The following is a 21,130-nucleotide window of genomic DNA, read 5'->3' as shown; positions in this document are numbered from 1 at the left end:
AAATTAGTAAAGGATAGATAACCCAATAGAAAAGTGAGCAAAAGATAGGATATTTCATAGAAAACATAAATGGTTTAGAAATATATAAAGAGTGTCAGCCTTATTAATAATCAGGAAAATGTAGGCGGAAAGCACAGATAGATGCTTATCACACTGGAAAACTTTAGGGTCACTCAGTATAAAGTGGCTAGGATATGGAGCAAACTTTCCCACATCTACTGGTGAGAGTGTTACAGGCACTTTTGAAAATAATTTTGTTTGTGTTTATTTATTTGGGTACTCAGGACCTTGCATTTGCCAGGCAAGGGCTTATGCCACTGAGCTATATCCCAGGCCCTTGAAAATAATTTTGATGATCTAGTTTGAGTTAGAGGCAGCATGAACTTTGAGATAACTTGTTAAATAATCTTTCCTGGGAGGTGTCAAGGGCTTTGATTTTTCATTGCTATTCATCACGTGCAGGGGAAAAGTATGCGGTGCTCCCTGATCTGTCAGGGAAACCTTCCAAATATGCAAACCTTTAAGGAACATGGAGATGGAGATGCCATTTACAATATTTTAACCAAGGCAGTGAATTTTCTAGGGAGACGAGAGCCGGATGTACGTTCCTCGTGGAGGGTATCTTCACAATATTTTCATTTATTTCCTGAAGTTGTGGATTCTAACCAGGGCCTGTGGTTTCAACAGAGCTGCAAATCATGATGGATCTTTATGAATGGTCATTTCATTCACAAGATGAAACAAGATGCTCAGTCAGATTTTTTAAAAAAAATACTTTATGATATTCTTATCTTCCTAGGGGCTATGCGGGAGCTCATTATGGTTTTCATCTTCTTGACTTTTGCTACTAATGAAAAAATCTTTTTAACGCCAGGCACTGAGAAATTTCATTATGTGACATTGTAAAAGAATATTTTAGCTTGTGTAACTCTGATTAGCAGACTGAAAGAGGACTGAATAGGATTTTATTTAATAAAAGTATAGTAGAAGAGAATATTATTTTTCTACATCAATAAAGTTGAACACATACATTCTTCACACCTTCCAATTCCATTCTTAGAGAACCCTTCCATCTGCAGCAGTAGATATTCATTACACTGTTCACACAAGTATTGCTTATCAGTGACAAAATTGGCAGGAGTCCAAGTGTCCATTAAACATAAAAATTGTGGTATATTTATATACGCTATGATACAGCAATGAAAAGGAATTTCAACTATGTACATTAATATGCATAAAGTTAAAAATATAGAATTTTAAAATTACTGAATATACATTATGACTCCATTTATATAAAGTTCAAAAATAGGGAAAACCAAGCAACATTAAGTATGCATATGTAGGTGATAAAACCATAAAGGAAAAGTGAAGAAATGATTAATGCAAACCTCAGGATGGTGTGACAGAGCTGAGGAAGTAACACATCCCTGGGGAGGGGCTACATGTGATCTGTAGTCCTGATTTCTATTATTTAAGCTGGGCAGTTAGTACAGGCTGGTGGTCATTTTGTCATTCTCCAAACTGCCTGTATTCTATGTATTTTTTCTTTTTCTTGCAGTGTGAGGGATTGAACCGATGGCCTTGTGCACACTAGATAAGCACTTTACCACTGAGCTATGTCCCCAGTCCCAATTAACAAGGTATTTCTAGAAGCTGAGGGTGGCAGTGTTGCTTAGAGTGGAGGGCATCAAGGCAGAGTGCGTGTTTTTTGCTGAGAAATCCTGTAATATGTTTTATGCTGATGGGGAGGATTCAGTAGAAGAAATCCGATGCTCAAGGGACCGGAGTGGCTGCTGGAGCCGAGGGCTGGCAAGGTGATGGGAGGCACTGACGAGGGAGAGGGCGACTGCTATGCAGCAGAGGCTATGGAACAGCATAGAGATTTGGTACTAGCTCAGGTGAATTTTGTAGTTTGGGAGGCAGAGGGTCAACTGCCTACATTGCCTTTGTGTTGTGGGGTAAGGTGACTGTGGGAACACTTGAGCACGTGGCAGACCTCAGGGAGGTGGGGGCACTGACAGGGAGCTGGGGTACACCACAGCACGGGGTGCCCATGCCGGCTCTGTGAGCAGGAGTGTCAGAATCAAGCCATTCATTCCAGCTGTGACTTCCTTCGTCATGTTCTGCTCATGGGGCTCACACATGGGGGTGGGTGAGTCTAGGGTTTGCCTTGTAATGCAGGAAGGGGCACTGAAGCGGATGGAGGATACTGAGCAGGAAATGACTCACTTACTGAGGATGCCATTTAGGCTGGGCAAGAAGAAAATGAAGACCCGGCAAAGGGAGTGGATGTTGGTAAAGGAGCCCTGGATGTGATGGATTTGAGAGCTTGGTAAGGCAGACTTGCTGCAGCATATGGTGCGAAGGTGAGCAGGGACATCAGCAACCCCAGCTGCTTGAAGATTCTAGAAGTGGTCACTGCTAGTGACGACAGGCAGAGGCTGCGGTGTGTGGCTGACGTGGGACGCTGCTGGTGGTTCTGTGGGGGTGGAATGTGTCTGTGTTGGGGTACATTTAGTGTTGCAGTGGTTGTGGAGGGGGTAAACGCTGCTAAGCAGGGGCAGGGCTAGAGATGACTGAAGTGCTGTCATGGGCAAAAAACCATCCCAACACAAACGGCAACAGAGCCACAGCTGAGAACATGGGGCTAGAGCACTGGATGGGCTGTGTGGGTGCGAGGTCACTGGGAAGTTTTGAAGGAGAGCAATGGTGTGGAGAGAGCAGAGTTGCTGAGCAGCAGAGTTCCTTAGTGGGGTAGCCGGATTTCAGGTGAAGCAGAATGTTTCTTGAGGCGTCTCAAAGGATGGTGCCAGCTGGGCATTTGCTGATGGGAGCTTCAGAGCACACTCTGGACATGGGGCGGTGAACAGTGCTGGCTCAACTGCGGGCACTGCGGAATAGGCAGGGTGAGGACATGGGATGGAGGCCCGGGCAGCTTGGGCCCTCAGTGACAACAGATGTAAACTGGGACAATCACACCACGGGCCCTGCCCTGGTGCGCTCTCAGGAAGGCAGAGGACAGCTGAACTGGCCCCGAGTCCTCAGTGCCTGAATCTCAGCACTCCATTTTGGCAGGGAACTGCCTACCAGCCCTTCTGCGCCTCACCTGTGCGGCTGCCGATGCTCACTTCACTCAGTCAATTACCACTTCAAGGGGCAGAGCACTCATACCACTCAGGACCGAGTCTTAACGGCACACAGTAGTGTTTCTCAAATGTCACTGCGGTCACCTGGGGATCTTGGTAAAATGTGGACTTGCTGACTTCAGTATTTCTGGGCTGGGCTGGAGTTTCCATTTCAAAACAGCAGCATGCCTAAATGGAAGGCTTTAGAATTGGCTGGTCTAGGAGGGATGCCTCCTACTGTGTGGACTTGGGCTAATAACCTCTTGTGTAAAGTAGGCACAACCTAAAGGCTGCAGTAACAATGAAGTGCATGTAGAGTACAGCATAGCTTCAAGCACATTGCAAGGGTAGAATAAAAATCTTTTCCTTATTGTCTTTTTTCCTCAATTCTATGATTTTTCACTATTTTTTTTTTTTTTTTTTTTTTTGATACCTGGAATCAAACCCAGGACCTTGCACTTGCCAGGCAGGACTTATGCCGCTGAGCTATAATCCCTGGCCTGACTTTTTACCATTTAAGTGATAATCTTTTTCTGTGTGCAGGGGTGCTGGCCTTTTGTGGCACCTGCTTACTGATTCTGGCAGAAGAGGAAGACGTTAGTTTTTTCTGCCCTGGTCCCGAGATCTTACTCTGACTTGCAGTCTGGGCGCTCAGCCCGTCTGAGCACACACGCATGGGCTGGCTGGGCTGAATACACTGGGTCGACAGCAATGCCTTCCCCCAGGGTTGTTCTCACTTATGTCTAGTACGCATACCTCTTCCGGTGCAGAGTAAGGCAGGAGTCACGTGAAGGAGTCTGACTTGATACTCCTGAGCCTAAGGACAACCTAACGTACAGTTAGGGCTGCAGAAGTACCTGAAGGCTGTCCTGTACTACAGAGCACAGACTGTCTGCAAGTTAGGGGTGTGGAGAGAACAGGGTGGCAGCCGAGGCTTCTCTAAGCACGAGGACTGCCAAGTGGCAAGGAGTAGCGTGCAGTGGAACCAGGGGGCAGTGGGTCGGGGTCAGGGAGGCCTCACCTCCTCCAGTCAACAGCATTCTCAGCAGGACCATGAGCACGGCCTGCTCAGACCAGGGCCGGGTGGCAACAGCTGGGCTCCTTTTACTTCTGCAACCCAAATGCCTCCCTCATCTTGTTGAGAAGAGTCGCTTACACTTCTTTAGCTTTCTATTTGGCCTGGACAGCAAGAAAAATTCTCAACATAGGCTCAAGGTATGATCTTTCTGGGAGGACTGTCCTTTTAGAGAGGAGATTAAAGGGAGATGTGGCAGGGCTCAGCAGCTGCCTGGATTTTCAAATCAATGAGGAAGTAAGCAATTGTTTGGCACTAATGTACCTCTTGGAAAATGCAGCAAGTCACTAATCTTTACAAGCACCAACTTCTGTAAAGTTAGAACTAGGGTGATGGGAGAACTTCAGGGTGGATAATAAAGGAAAACCAACAAAACCCCAAACCTCCCACCTCTCCCAGCATCCTTCCTATCAGCAAGACCCCGAAGTTGCTTCACCAGGCGTGAGTTGGTAACTATTACTGTCTACCAAGAAACAGTACTACACCACGGGTACAGGCTACCTTTTGGTTCCTATCCTTGAGAACAGGTGAGTTATATTCTCAGCAGGGTGGACGGACAGGCAATGATAGACCATTAAGGATATTACTCATCTATTTAATAATACTTATTTCAAGAGAAGTTTTGAAATTAGTGGATGGAAATATCATTCAGCAAGGAACGGAAAGACCAGTGGAAAAAGGGGAAGCCTCAGGTTGGAGGCACCAAGCAGAACAGGTTGGTGGGGAAAAAAAAGAGCCTGGTCACTCAGGATACCAATTCATGCTTTGAGATTTGGACGGGTGGGGTGGGGGTGGGGCTCTGTAAGTTTCCCCCTGCTCTCTCAGGGGAGTCCCTTCTGGGGTGCCTGCCTTATCTCCATTCTCCAGAATCCTAGGTTGCCACTGTGGCTTTCAAGTAGGAATGGCCACGTGCTCTCTGACAGCAAGGCTCTGGCCCGTAGACCTTGGCACACATGAGAAAAAGTGCCCAGTGATGGTTAAGAGGAAGGTGTGATCAAGAGGGTCTGGCTGTAACCTCCCCCACCCCTTACCCCAACCCAATATACAACAGCAGTCTCCTGGAGGTCAGAAAGTACTATAAAACATTTCTTATAAAAGTATTTTTTAATAAATTGATGTATATCAATGTTTTAACATGATAGCTCAATGCTATATCAAGGTAGCAAAAGTGAAGATTCCTGGTATTTTTATATAAACACTATGAATGACAGTACACTGCATTCAACTTTACAAGAAATTATTCTCAGGTCCATGAAGACTCTGACAGCTGAAACACGTTTGGACGGTGGATGTACGTGTATGGACTGAGTAGACAATGAAAGCCTCACGACTGAGCTGACTTCAAACCATACTGAAGAGAAGGGGATGCGATGGCAGTATGGCCAACCTGTTGAATAAACTCAACTTCCGAAAGGAATACGCATGTATCAAATCACAGGGTACCTTACAGATATGGAGCCATAAGACACACAGATTAGAACCCTGAAGCAGTGAACGTTTCTACCCGTTTTGTGATGGAAGAAGCCATGGAAACAGAGTCCTGCAGCTGTCTGTGGTGCTGAATCTCCTCATACACACAACGTTATCTATCAACTAAAACCAGAATTCCCTGCTCTGTACAAATGCTGGTGATGGGTAACTTGCGCTATTGCTGTGGGTCAGAGCAATAGTTGGCTGGAGTTCAGGCATCAAGTGGAGGCTCTGTAAGATGGCACCACCACCTTCCACAATCCCACAAGTCACGCTTTCCAAAGCTGATGCCCCTTCTTAGGGTAGAAAGATAAAACCAAAAACCAATGAACAACCCCAAGGGCCATTAAAAACGAACAGCAGAAACTTCTGACCTTCTAACATGATTATTACTGTTTAACCCGTCAGGAAAAATGTTTTGCTTAGTCATCACAATAAAAAGTGTATCTGACTCCATCAATGACATATATGCTAGTGACCAGATTTTTGACATGAGATTTTTTTTTAAAAAAACAAGATGGCAGGGCAAGGAAAGCAGGTTAAATGCTAATTAAATCCATTCTTGACTTAAACTGTAAAGGACTGGCTTGAATGAGAAAAAGACATACATTTCTTTTTCTCTCAACCCCCAAGTATAATAATTAGAATGCAACGAATCTCATGTCCAGAATTTCTGATTTCGGTCTTAATGGTAGCAAAGTTTTATTAAGGGTAGGACAAGAAACAAGCTCTGCAGGGCAAGTTTGGGCCAAGTAAAAAGTAGAGAAGAAGTGCAGTCTACAGCAGGAGGGAGGACCAGCCATGTAAGAGTCACTATGGCTGTTTCTGTTTGTTTTTTTGAGACAAGGTCTATGTATTCCAGGCTGGCCTTGAACTTGCAGGGATTCTCCTGCCTCAGTCTCCCAAATGCTGAGATTATAGACATACTCCACCATGCCAGCTACATGTCCAGAATTTTAGCTCAAATTTTTAGTGTGATAATTGGCCACAGGCCACTGTTTCTAATACTCTTTGTACTATTCTTAAATTTCAAATGCTGCAGTAAATGTAACAAAATGGTTTGTGTGTTAACTTGAACTGTGGATAAGCAAAGATCAGATGTCCCTAGTTATTCATCGAGAAGTGTTTAACTAATGGTTACTCCTTTGGGCCAGAAGCCCACATTTAAAACATGCGTATATGAATGGGTCAGAGAAAACTGTAATCCATCATTACCAGAAAATTCTGGGCCAAATGCAACAAAACCCTTCCTACTAATTTGGCTTTTGGTGCAAGGACTCTTAGTGAACAAATTAGGGACTGTTAGTGCCTTAGTGCTTTGTCTTGTCTCATTTTTAGACCTGAACTAAATCAACATTTCATAAAGATCATAAATTCCTTCCTTCACATCTCTTAAAGCAAGTGCTCCATCCTCTAAGAGTTAATTTGTAAAGGCTTTTCTCTCTGGAAATAGAATAGTCAAAAAGCATAAAGTGGCTTCATTTTCCTCAGGCCAATGTTTATAACCCAAGGTTTATTTTCCCTATCAACAGGGTGTGCTTAAATTGATAAAAATCAATTAAAATCAGCTTATGGAAAAGTTAAAAATGTAGTTTACTGAAAGATATGTATCACCACAGAGAGCAATAGTAAATAGTCCAATCTAAAAGTTTAAATAAATGTAAATAATCTTAAAACTAACATCTAAATCTGAAGTCACTGCCTTGGATCATCTATATACTGCATCCAATATTTTACTTAGGACATTCATTCTTAAGGCAGAAAAATTCAATTTAACAGGTAATGACTTGTTTCTTACATCCAAGGGTCAAACTGGGAGTAGGCTTGAGCAGATAGCATCCTTGCTAATGAGGATTTATCTCTGGTGACAAATTCCTCCTTAAAGCATGAGGTAAAAGAGACACACAATTGAGAACATAAAAAGGTGAATGTTAAAATACACAAATACAACTTTTCAACAAGAAGTCGATGAGAATAGGCATTCATTTATGAGGTGGAACTACTCCCGTAACAAAATATGCTTTCTGATATGGTACATTAAAAGTATGAAATATCAAAGACGACCCTGGGAAGGTATGTTTCTTTAGAATCTACTTTTCAAGGTCTAGTATAAAAGATAGCCTGAACAGTGAAAAGCAGCTGAATGTTAACTCATACTGCTACTCAGAAGGCTACCGCTTAGGTTATTCCTATCCGTTTAACAAAATTGAGTGTGGGGAGGAAATTATCATGTATTAAGATAAAAATGAAGCCCCCCCCCCCGCACATGTGTGCAAAAACACTTATCAGTTACAAGACTATCTTCAACAAAACCATCCTGTCGAATCGGAGGCATCAAAGCCAGACTGACACAAAAAGACCACCCTGCTTGGTGGACAGATACTTGGGATGACACCAACTGTCCAACGGGCACCTTGGGAGATGTGCTACTTGGAGTGGGAGGAGGAGTGGAGGAGGAAGTGGCCCAGGGTCCCACGCCCTTGGGCTGTGTGTGCTCCTTCACAGCAGGCCAGTTTGGTTCTCTGCATCCTGGTGCCCCGAACAGTAACAAAACAAATACAAATCTAAAAAAGAACTCTAAAGCAGGAGATGAGAACTTTTAACTCTGTAAGTACCTTTTTGTGTGCCTACTGATTATGCCATAGCTCTGGCAATTGTCAGGAAGTGTACAAATATTACCTGCCTAATTTCTGAAGATGAGGATTTTCTTCTTTCAGACGGCAGAAGTCCATGCAAGATTTGTAAACAGCGATACAAAATACTGTAAACATAACTTAACAGAGCTTGTATAAAACAGAACAAGTAAATCCAAATGTACAAGTGGGTAAAAAAAACAGAGGGCAGCTTTGTACAAAGTTCTCCCTCCTGCGCCAAGTGATTCTTTTTTTGTTTTTTGATTACAAATATAATCCTGAGCTGAAAAACTGGGATTTGGGGGAGAGCCATCTTTGCATACAAAATATCCAAAGGATGCTTACTCTGTTTACTTTCCTCTAGTGATTTTCAATTGCCAGAGACAGCTCTGCAGGTGTGACTTTGGAGATATTTATAGTTTAGTGTGACGCCCAGGTCTGGAGCCCGCTGCAGTGCTTGTCATGGCAGCAGATGCAGCAGCATCCTCTGCTTCTTCCAGTTCATCCTGGAGCTCCTGGCTGACGCTGGACTGCAGGGCTGCAGGAGTGAGCCACTCCTTTGGGAGGCAGCTCTGTAGAAAGGGGATACAGGAGCTGAAGTAGGCAAGTCGATTGATCCAGCGAGGAATCTCTTTTCCACAAAGTATCTACAGAGGGGAAAGAGTTCTGCATTAGGTCAGAGGGGCTAACGTTACCTGGTCCATAGCCACACAGGTGGAGGGCAGGTGGCGGGAGCAGGGACAGAAAAGCCACTGTCAACCAGCCAGCTGTCTGTACTGTCCCTCGAGGCTTCTGACAACAAGCCGCTCCTTAACTTGGGAGCCTAGAGATCCTGTCAGTACTATTTCTTCCTTTCTGAAGGACCTTGTCAAGCTGCTTGCTCGTAAAAGTAAAATCAAGCTAATTCCACTTGGCTTTTCTTTTCTTTGATCCTTCAACTACTTTGAAACACACATAAAAGTACTTTAAACATAGAAAAAGGACATTTGTTAATACAACACGTTATTAAAAGTAAAAGAAACCCATATAGCTGAGTCATCCTCAATATTTTCCTGTCAATTCTCCTTTTTAAAAGATATTTTTCTGCTGTCCTCTGGTCTCTATCACTTCATTTTTATTGGCCTACATTTTATCCCTTTACTTCTGTCCACAACTGTTTCACGGAAGCTTGTCCTGATCCACAAAGAAGTGTGCCCACCTGGCCCTGTGACTCCTCTGCAGAGCTCGGTATTAAGTCTGGGCATGCTTCAGCATGAAGACAACTGGGGGCACAAGTGGGCGCTGCTGATGATGTACTGTATCCATGCACCCACTTCTCAACCTTCCATTGTTCTCAGGATTTCTGAGTCCCTCCTGCTTCAATTAGTAAGCACCGGATCTTTCATAGAACGTTCTCTTTATTATCCTCCCCTGCTCTTAGATATAATAGTGGGCTTAACTTAGCCCGTACTCCCCCGGCCCCTTTAGTGCTTTTACCTTAAGACATGTCCAAGATTATGATCAGGATCTGAAAAGTGCCATCTTAAAGCATCTGTGTATCTTACTGAACTTGGAAAGAGGTTTCAAAGTATTTTATGCCAAAAAATTAGCTAAAATTTAAGTAAGCTGGTACCTATGAATGCAACACAACTTTTCTATCTGAACTACAGGTAAAGTGAGGAGGTTTTACTTCAAGGAAAGTAGTGTCTTCTGACCAGTTTTGATTATCCAGTACTTCGTACAGTGCCTGAAGGGGCAGACAGGTATTTAAAAGATTTGAAGAATGTACACATAGACTAAATCTGGGAGAAAGCTGAGCAATAACTTTATGTGACACCACTCCCCGCTTCCTTTTCTTTTGATTGTGTTGAGCATCAAACCCAATCTTCCAACATCTTTCAGTTTTTAAAAACTGAATGCATTTTTTTGGGGGGGAACTAGGAATCAAATTTAGAACCTCATGCTTGTCAGGCACGCACCATGCTGCTGAGCTATACCCCTGGCCTGATAAGTATCTTTTAACCTGAGACATATTTAGGAATATTTGCTATCTGGAGAGTAACCACTAAGTGGTAATTAAGAATATTTAGGTTGTTCTTGTGACAGCCACTCTACCTATTCAACAATCATTTCATTTCTGAGCTCTAATTTTATTCAGCAACTTTATTCTTCTGTATTTCTATGTGCTGCATACAGGTGAAGTTGATTTGGGGCATGGCTTGATTATCCTAAAACAGTTCTGTAATCTTCAGACACCTGTTTTTGTAGATCAACTCTTACTGGACTAGCCATGCCTATTCACACTTAGCGACTGTGTATGACTCCTGGGCTACAGTGGCAGAAGCAGAGGTGGGATTATGAGTTGTTAGTTTATAAACCTAAAAAGGTACTGTTTTTTCATACAAAGAAAGCAAACCTTGATGTCAATGTTAAAAGTTTCAGTGAAACCCATTAGTAGGTCATTTAGCATTGCATTCTGAATTTTTAAAATGAAAGATTGTCAAAAATGAGGTAACTGATACTCAATAAAAATATGCCCATGTGTACATGTTCACAATCATAATTTAAAATGTACTCTTTTTTTGGTACCAGGAATTGAACTCAAGGCTTTGTGCTTACCAGGTAGGTACTTGTGCCACTGAGCTAAATTCCCAACCCCTAAAATGTACTTCCTACTGTGGCTAGTGGTCCAATAATACTTGGTTTACACAGCAAAATGCCTTTGCTTTTAGTCTTCAATCCAGTAATCCTGAGAACCTATGTCAGAGACACACTTGTAAAAATAAATATGCAGAGGTATGTAACTTTTTTAAAAACTGTACTTTTTGTAATAGGCCCCAAATACCATTAACAGGACAGTGGCTGAATAAATTATGGTCATCTACACAAGCACTACTCAGCTGAGAGAAAGAAAGCACAAGTCTGTACCTGCTACACAATGAGCTCTAAGGTACACAGCACAGCGGTGCATTGCAACAGCATCCCCCTTAAGGTTCTGCTTTCTGGAGTTTCAGGTAATTATTGTCAACTGTGATCCAAAACTACTGAAATTGTCTTGACTCTTTCAAGAGATAGATAACATTCACATAACTTTTATTACCGTGTGAAGTATTTTAATATTGTACGTAATTTATAAATTAAATTTTATCATAGGTATATACATATATGGAAAAACTGAGATTCACTACCATCTGTAGTTTCAGGCATCACTAGGGGTCTGGGAACATATACCCTTAGATAAGGGGACCTGCCATACGGTTTAATGGAAAAAAAAAAAAAAAAAAAAAGCAAAGCAGAGAAAAGTGTATGACATGCCTAAAAAATAAAGGTTGGACAGATAATAGTTACAATAGACATTTCAAACCCAAAAGAGGGAACATGGATGGGAAGAAGGACTTACTAGTCCTTATCAATTCTAAAATCCAACTGGATATTAAATATTAAATGGGTCCTTGAAGTCTGCCCATGGACTCACACTTCCTCTTTCACCAACCTATTTCTTGCCTGTAAATTTTGTAGTCCACATCTTCTTTCATCTTGTGCTCTTTGTACTTTCAGTCCAATGGGACAGTATTTCTGCTAATATAACAAGCTCTAAAATAGAGGACTCCTGTGTAACCTCCTTGAATGATTCCATTAGATTTTCTGGATAATCCACCTCTTTTCTTGGTTTCTGGTGAGGTGGTTCAGAGGATCCATGAGGCATATATTTAAGTTCTTGCGGAGCCGAAAAGGTAGTCCCATTATAACCTTAGTCTCCCTATAACTTTTTTTTTTTTTTTTTTTTTAAAAAGACAGGGCCACACTCTGTAGTCCAGTCTGGTCTTGAACTCACTATGTAACCCAGGCTGGGCTTCAGCTCATGGCAATCTTTCTGCCTCAGCCTCCTGAGTGCTGGGATTACAGGCATGTGCCACCATGTTCAGTTTATAATATGTTTTCCTATCAATAAAGTTCTACATTTAGCATCTTTTACACTTTCAACAGGCTGAGAATCTCCCAAATCATCAAGTAGTGATTCTTTTTTGCTTTAGTTTTTTTCTATTTGTTGTATTTTCACATTTTACTGTAAGCAACAAGAAAGCAGATTATTATCAAGTTTACTGCTTATAAGTTTTGCTTTCCATGTAAATGCAGAACACAATTCAACCACATTTTTGTAACACAGATCTCCTTTTATCTCGTTTTCAGTGACATCTTCATCATGTCCTTCTTAAGCCTTAATGAGCAGCACTTTTCGTAACCGTATTATTACAGCAGTCTGTTCAAGGTAATCTAGGCCTTTTCTATCAAGCCCTTCCAAACTGCTCCAGTTCTCTTCTGTCATCTAATTCCAAAACTGTCTTACTTTGAGGTATCTGTTACAGTAGTATTTCCAGGTACCAGCAACAGTACTAACTCTCCATGACTGTTGTAACAAAAACTTGGAGGTTAAAACACTACTATTTTTCTACAGTTTTAGAAGCCAGAGAAGAGTAGAATACAATGAAGATAGACTTCCATAAATATACCATTTTTTCCAGGTATCACTTTGAAATGGTAGGAAGATTTTATTGTAACAAAAAATTAAACAACAACAAACACAACCTTTAAAAAAAAAATCAAATGAACTGAACCAAAGTGGTGATAACAACCATACAGAAAGCAATTATTTCAATTAATTGTAATATATACTCATTTGACTGTATCACTTTATTAAGTAATACTCAAAGACAAGGAACCATAGAAAACTTCAACTTTCCAGTAATTGTATTGTTGGTGGCAGTGGTGAGCCTATTATTCTAAAGCTGTTTTAGGTATAGAGTGATAAAGTAAGAGTAATTACGTTGTTGTGGACAAATGAAATTCCTGACCTGAGAAAAATATATAGCACTGATAAGGTTAACTAAAAACTGCAGCTCTAACTCTATTTAACTGTGTTTTTTAGTGTTAAGTTTTAAGAACTTGGGGGACTCCCAGGAGGCTGGTGCCAGCCCCTCTCGCTGCGTTCCAGTCCACGGCCAATACTATTTTTTGCTAATAATAATGAAATTTAGTCCTAAGTAGTTTCTGTGATTTCCCAGTTTTTATCTGAATAGATTCTTTTGGTGTGGATTAACACATATCAGCTGGTTTGTGGACACTGTAATAAACTGATCTTGAAAGATAAAGATTTAAAATGTGAATGTGCCTGTAAAAAGTCATGTATCTATCTCTTGGAGGAAAAAGAAATCCAGAAATTACATCAATGTAGTAGTAAGAAGGAACCCAGATTAAGGTTTCTAAATATTTATTAGAAGCAAACAGGGTTAAGAAATGTAGTATACAGATGAGCCTGGAATATTTGATGCCAGAAAATAAAAAGTCTATTAAAAATTACTGAGGCAAATTAAGACTTGAAGGAGGATAGGAGATGGGCCAAAAGCTGTAACTGCATTGAACTGAAACATACAAAATATTTTTAAATCTAGAGAAGAAAGGAAATTCACAAAACTAAATATTCAAGAGAGGAAAAGGGTTACCTTTGGAGAACGACAGGGAACAAATTATGACATAGACCCCTAAAACTACCTTCAGGTTTGAAGAATTATTGAGGAACTACAGGACGTGGCACAGACCTATATTCACAGCTATGATTACAGCCAAGGGATATAAAACAAAATTAGCAAGGGGGAACACAGGTGAAGTCTGAAGGAATCTCTAAGTTCCCAGTCCAGGGAAAGTCAGTGTGTCTTTCTTTCCGGAGGGATCCCCTGAGGCAGTCAGTTCCAGGTCTGTCCGTCCACACCAGAACACCACTCCCCTCAGGGTGGATGGCATCTGGAGGTCTCCTCCCCTCTGCTGTCCCGGAGTCAGCACTGACAGGTGTCAGCAGAGGCTCAGGTGCCTGGCATTCAAAATGTGGGCAGTGCTTAATAAGCAAGGGACATTTTTCTCTACAAAGAGGAAATAGCAGTACTGAAAGATGAAGATTCACTACTGAAAGCTTAAGTCATCCTTTGAGTCTCCCTCGGTGTCAAGATTTTGATTTTGATTGCAAAATCAGTATGTTCCAATGATCAATCTAAGTTCACATTCTAAAAGATTCCCTACTCTCATGGAGACCTTTTGTCTGGAAGGATGTATTAAAGAGAAATAAAGAATTTTCATAGGGAAATATTAAGTATTTTTATATAACATAACCAAAAAAACTTAGGAATTGGTCAAAATTAAATCCTAAATTTTTAAAATATTTCAAAATGGAGCCAGGTGTGGTAGTGCCTGCCTATAATCTCAGAATTTGGGAGGTTGAGGCAGGAGGACTGCTGTGAATTTGAGATCAGTGTGCACTACATAAAGGCTAGCCTGAACTGCATTGTGAAATCTTGCCTCAAAAAAAAAAAAAAAAAAAAAAAAAAAAAAAGTAGCAGTTAAAAAAAGAAAAAGAAAATTTCAAAATGGGCTAATAGAATCACTTAACCCTTTCACTCTGATCATTGATCTAGTGAGAAAACCATTCCATTTCTGGGGACTTATAATTAGTAATAAAACCATCTTATGAAAATGTGTGGCTGGCAGGGTGGTGCATTCCTGTAATCCCACCTCAGGAGGCTGAGGCAAGAGGGTCACTATGAGTTTGAGGCCAGCCTGGGCTACCTCGTAAGTTCAAGGCCAGTCTAAACTATGCAGTGAGACATAGTTTCAAACCAAAACCAAAACTGAAGATGGTGTACCAGAAGAATGTGGAGGAAAGCCAGGCTATCAGCCCACTATCACCAAAAGCTACTCATCTAAGAAGGTCCTGAGTCGACTCCAGTCACACATCTGTCAATGGTGGGCACAGGAATCACAGTCCTGGTGATGGGCTTTCCCTATCACTTGTAATTTTTGGCAATAATTAAAAGTCGGAAACAGAATTCGTCCCTGTACTGGAAACACCAGGCTGACCAGCGCTTGGTTTCAGATGATCCCACTAGAAAAGCACTTTCCTGTTGAAATGTGCAAATGTCCCGTTCAGTCAACAACCTTATTTACATAGCTGAGGGCCTCACAGGAGGGGGGTTAAATCTACAGTGATTCCCACATACAAATCTCATTCCTTGAGCCTACACCTTGCAGTTTAACTGAGGTTATGTGAAGCTGAAACTGTCGATAGCAGACAATGCCTGGTTTTAGTTTAGAGTCAAACCTAAGCAATTAATATTTATGAATTTAGTGGGAAGAAAGCAATGCAAAGCTGGACGCTTTTCTCTGGTGTAAAGCTGTGATGCTCGAAGGCCAGAAGGCCACATTTCCAAGTTCAAAAGACAGAAAAGGCTTTCTTAAGCCCTAAGACCGGCTAAAGAATATATACATTAGGCTGTTTAATCGCTGGCCTTTAGAAGTTGTGTTCCACTAACATTTTCTTCAAACTCCTTTTTTGAGACGGAGTCTTGCTGCGTAGTTCTGGGTGGGGTGGTCTTAAATTTACTCAAGCATCCATTTCAAACTTTGAATGAATTCCTTACATGTCTAATATCTGGGGTCAAGAAAGCTCAGAATCACCTTTTCTCCTCTCCTGCAAAACTGACTAGTCCCCTCTGTGATACTGATGCATGTTCTAGACTGAGTGAGCACATCAAACTCTTATCTTCATATACATCATGTGGAAATCTTGTTAACGAATATTGTGGTTCAGTACATACATAATGGGGCAGGGATATTTATTCCACAAATTTCTAGGTGATACTGCTCATTCATGAAACATACTTTGACTAGAATGATGAGAGACCACTATAACTTTGTTGGAAAGGGGAAGTGCAAAAGGCCAGGTAGCCAAGCATTTCTGCACAGTAGTCACTAAAACAGTAGTCATTTTCTTCTTTATATTTTCTGCAATTTCGGTGGCACCTTGACGCTAACCAGTGCAATTATCTGCTAAAAATCAAAGTTGAGGAAATGTGTTATTTAATTCTCTAGACTTTTATTTTCATTTCTTCTTTCCATCTTCTGTTTGGAATTTAAGAATAGGAAAGGCAATTAAAGAGTCTGTGTGACAGGCTAACAGATTTTCAGATAGAAGAAATGAATTACTCGTAAATAAGGGCCAAGAAAAAAAATTCAGGTTGGTTAAGTAAAGTTTAACAAAAGAGAAATTTTAGTAATTAAGAAGCATCAGTCTCCTAAGTATATTATTTTTCTTACAATGAAAAGTTCCGGTTTGCTATGCTTAAATCTCTCCCCAAAGCTCACGTGCTAAAAGTTTGGATGTCAGCCTGCAGGGCAATGGGGATTTGGCACAACTTCGAGAGTAAGACCTGGTGGAAGAAGTCATGTCAGGTCACTGGGGCTGTGCTCCTCTTCCCTCTTTCTGCATCCTGGACATCAGGAAGCTTTGCTCTACCATGTGTCCCCGCTTGGACACATCATGCTGTGCTGCCACAGGGTCCCAAACAACACAGCCAACCAACCATGGACTAAATAAAACTGTGAGCCGAAGTATTTTCCTCAGGTACTTGTCTCATCGATGAGAAGCTATAATCAAATGAATGAAGAATAAAACTCAATCTCTACCCACTACAAAGAAACGAACAATTATCATTTAAACCTATACCGACTCTCAAGCTCTTAATTCTGGAAAGGTCATTTATACAACAGAAATACAACATTGTTTTACACAACATGAATAATCAGAAAAAGAAATGAATCAAGATTGATTTCAGAGAGTCAGTGAGTGTTCTAGTAAACATTACTTATCTAAAGAGCTTTTAGGATAAAATTATATTTACCTCTGATAAAGCTGAAGAAAAGTGATTGCAATTTTTATGCATCAAATGATAGGCATTGCCTTTGTATTCTTTTCCCAGTTCTTCTACAATTTTTTCTATATCATCTTCTAGGAAGTCAGTGCTCCCTAAAACAACAGCTTCTCTTAAAGAACAAAATGAAAAAACAAAACAAAAGAACAAACAACAACAAAAGAAGAGCACAGCTGTGTGAGTTTCAGGTATTTATAATAAGTATATTTAAATGTTTGCTTGTTTCCAGGAATATTATGATTGATGCAATAAATCAGGGTTCATAGTAAGAGTCATAGGTAAATGAGAGTCTTTAACAATTTCATTTATTTTAGTTTTTACTTTTCTGCAATAAACTTGTAAGTTTACTACTTCTGAAAGATACAAGGACCCAAGTTGAATTCATCATAAAACATATATCATTAGAGACCCATACCCAAGCTAAACATATTCCTGTTTAATAACAGCTATCATTAGTTGCAGCATGGTGGTGCATGCTTGTAATTCCAGCACTCAGATACAGAAGAATGGTTGCAAGTTTGAGACCAGCTTGGGCTACAAAGTGAGCTCAAGGCCAGCCTGAACTGCATGGTGAAACCTAGTGTCGAAAAGCCAAAAAAATCATAATGAAACAAAACCACCCCTCCACCAACCACTCAGGTTATTTTCATTTAGAAACAATTAGGTAAGTTACTTGCCACTATTTCTCAGTGAAACAAATGGTCAAAATTGATCAATGTTTAAGAAGCATTATTTTAAAAAAAATTACTACCTACTGTAATAATAAAAAGCAGAATTTTAGTCAGATTTAAGTTAGGCCAAAAAGGCAGCTGAAAACACTTAGAAAGTCATCTTATCAGCTAGTGTTTCAAAAAGGAATAGATTGAGGAAGTACAGTATTACTGTTCTCCTATGTATAAGTGTTTTAATTCAGTAATAAAAATAAAAGAACCATAAACTTAATAGTGTGTAAGCCTGAAACTGAATTTCTGTATTGTATAGTCATTACATTATTTTTCACTCGGCAAGCTGCTCAGCAGTTTCTTTAAAGCTTCTTGAAACTAAGATTGTAAATAATACTTTAAATACAAACCTTGATTAAGGAATGGAAATCATTTAGATTTTCACTGCTGCTTCTCAGGCTCTAAGGAACACCCAAAGCCACACACTGTAGGTTTATCATTACCCATATACCTGTATCTTAACAATAGTGCCCAGGGTGATCAATTGTTTTGTTATTCCAAATTCATGTGTTTCTTTCATTAACAAAAGGAAGAGATTTCTAACAGTGGTAGATAGGGTAAAAATAAAGCTTTCCTTTTCCTCTCTGAATAGGATGCTGGGGGTTAGCGATTGTCTGTCATTAAGCAAGCAAGTTTCCTGAGACAGGATCCAAAAGACAAAAATACTTTTCACCCCCTCCAAATCCATTTTATTTCAGAGAGAACAAACAAAGAAAAACAAAACAAAACAAAACAACCAAAATTTCAAAACACATCAATGGGGAGGCAACAAATGATATATATATTGAGCACTGTCATCCCCAAATCATTCACCCAGAGCACAAGACATCTACATTCAACTGTCCAAACAATACCAGCACAAATCTTTCTCTTCAGCAAACTCAGAGAAATCAGTAATATAACTATCTTAACTATGTTTTTCATATACACATACATACACACATGTACATATGTTGTTAAAGACAAAAATACTTTAGAAACAATAACTTATATAGGTCTTAATAAATGGTTATCAGACATTTGCTTTGGAAACCCATCTTTACATAACAACTTAAATAGATTTCATTTAAAAATAGTGTCAGCAGCTATAACTTAAACATTTTCACTTTAATCTACAGAATTAATTCTGTATGCCTCAAAAACAAGTTTTGGCACCTAAGACAGATAACAAAAATTATTCTCCTTTACTTACTTAAATTTAAATGTCTCTCCTAGTTCAGAAGCATTTCCGGGGGAAATTTCAAATATTCCAGAAAAAGGGTAAGGATGGCCACCATAAGCAAATTCTGAAAGAGAAAACTCACAATTTTTAGTGATTATCACATAAAATTTAACTAAATTCTCAATTAGTTTCGATGAATGAGGATAATGATACCAACTAAGTATTTTTTCATTTTATAAAATACTTTCACAAACATCTCAGTTATTACCAGTGTTGAACAACTGTCACGAAAGACTTGAAACTAAACAGTCTCTGGTGGTCAGCTTTGTGTTCTGGCTCTTTTCAAACTGCCATTCATTGAAAACTGCCTAAAGACACTGAGTTCTCATGGTACCTTGAGTAAATACTCTTGACTTTTTAAGGACGTAACATTATCAAACACAAAACAGTAAATTTAATTCTCTTCATTCAAGAAAATATTAGCCTGTGAAATTAACAGGCAGCCCCCCTATTTTGCACATCAAATCTTTTACCTAGGAAGGCACCATCTGTATTATAGTGCACTTATGTCCATCTTTCCTGACATAAACTCATCCAGAACAATGGAAAATGATTTCAAATCAGGATGGAACAAAAGTTTCAGGCTGTAATTCTGATAATCTCACCTAGATATTTAGGAGATTAAATCTTATTGGACAATTAAGATTTATTAAATATAATATTAAAAGGTCTTAGAACAATGCGTAGGAAAGAAATGAAGACTCTAGAAAACCAACACAGATGAGAAACTGTTTAGGATTCGATTTTGAAATATAAATATTAAATCTTTTAATGATATAATTTTATAAAAGTATTTCAGATAATCAGATTAGATGTGGAAAATCACATTTGAATTTTTAACTTTATAAAAGGAAAGACAGACACAATTTTATACACGAAGTAATCATTCACTTTCAAGAATTTATTTGGTTCTAGTTTTGGTAAGTTTGCATGGACATGTTTTAAATTATACTTCTAATTATACCTAAATCATGTTATGAAGGGGTCAATAACCAGAATGTCACAGGGCAATAGACTAGCGTACAACAGCCAGAAAGTTCAAGCCCCAGCCTGACCAATTTACCAATTTAGTGAGAACCTGCCTCAAGGGAAAAAAAAGGATGTCGCTTAGTGAGAAAGCCTACAATCCTCACTACTACCAAAATACAAAACAGTTGGGTCCAAACCCCAGTTCTGTTAGTCATTATCAATGTGACCGTGGGTCTCAGTTTCATCATATAAAAATTAAGAAAATGGCACATGCTCTTCACAGCATAAACACATGGTTCAACACATATCATCCAAGTTTAAATCGAAAAGTAATACATAAATTAGGCAAAAATCAGACTAATGAAAAGAGCAAATGCATAGACAGCAACACTTTAATCACCTTGACTTTCAGTAAGAGCTACTCAGCATGGGGCAACTTGGTAGTGTGGCCTTGTAAGTAAAATGAAGCTTAAATGGTAAGATTTTTATTGTTAAGATCTATTTATTTATTTTGCTAAACTAAATCCACTAATGTGGAACATAAAAAGGAGCAAGGTTTGGGGATGTAGCTCAGTGGCAGAGCAGGGTGGGGGGGAACAGTATAAAAACAGTACCGACACAAATATGTGAGTGAGCGGCTTTTCTCTGTATTACCTGTAGTTGGTATGTAGTCTTAGGGGTAACCCTGAGTTAACTGCAACTCTAAGTGACCACAAAATCTGCCTGGTTGATGCAAGTAAAGGCATTTCTGCTATAAGGTGGGCTTATGATTCAAGATTCCAACTGATATACCACCACTTGATAAGGAGATCATTTTACACTAAGAGTGGAAAGCAGAACAAAGGAGAAAGCTGTTGAGAACACATCTTCTTGGTTTGTGTGGCTCCAGTCATGTTTATCATAATAAAGATAACAAGAATGAAAGGGGCTGATTTAAAGACAAAGGCTGTGCTAGCTGTAAATAAAGGCAGGATTTGCTCTGTGGTATTTTTAGACTTTATAAATACACACTTAATAGTCTACAAAAACCAAAATCTATTATTGAAATTCCCTCCGAAAATTGGCACTTCAGGTTTGACATTCTCTATTACCAAACCCTTTCCAATCAAAATGATTGTTTTTGTTATGCCATTTTTCAAAGTACAAAGATCTCAGAACTCTAATACATATCAGTGCACA

The 21,130-nt window shown here is 39.7% G+C and overlaps 1 protein-coding gene across 1 annotated transcript in view; it reads right to left on the bottom strand.

Moving 5' to 3' along the window:
* Window positions 1-948: 948 nt before the first annotated feature.
* Desi2 (desumoylating isopeptidase 2) overlaps window positions 949-21,130 on the bottom strand; it is a 55,441-nt gene continuing 35,259 nt past the window's right edge. The window contains exons 3-5 of the mRNA XM_003474256.5: window positions 18,953-19,046; window positions 17,009-17,150; window positions 949-8,950 (exon numbers count right to left, since the gene is read on the bottom strand). Coding sequence (XP_003474304.2) covers window positions 8,717-8,950; window positions 17,009-17,150; window positions 18,953-19,046 — 470 coding nt within the window. The 3' untranslated portion in view covers window positions 949-8,716. The remainder of the gene's footprint in view (window positions 8,951-17,008; window positions 17,151-18,952; window positions 19,047-21,130) is intronic.

This window comes from Cavia porcellus, unplaced genomic scaffold (genome assembly GCF_034190915.1).
Source record: "Cavia porcellus strain 051 isolate PalLab524CR breed Dunkin Hartley unplaced genomic scaffold, mCavPor4.1 scaffold_26, whole genome shotgun sequence".
NCBI classification, from domain to species: domain Eukaryota; kingdom Metazoa; phylum Chordata; class Mammalia; order Rodentia; family Caviidae; genus Cavia; species Cavia porcellus.
The sequence above is the reverse complement of the archived record's forward strand: the minus strand, read 5'-3'. Positions and strand labels throughout refer to the sequence as shown.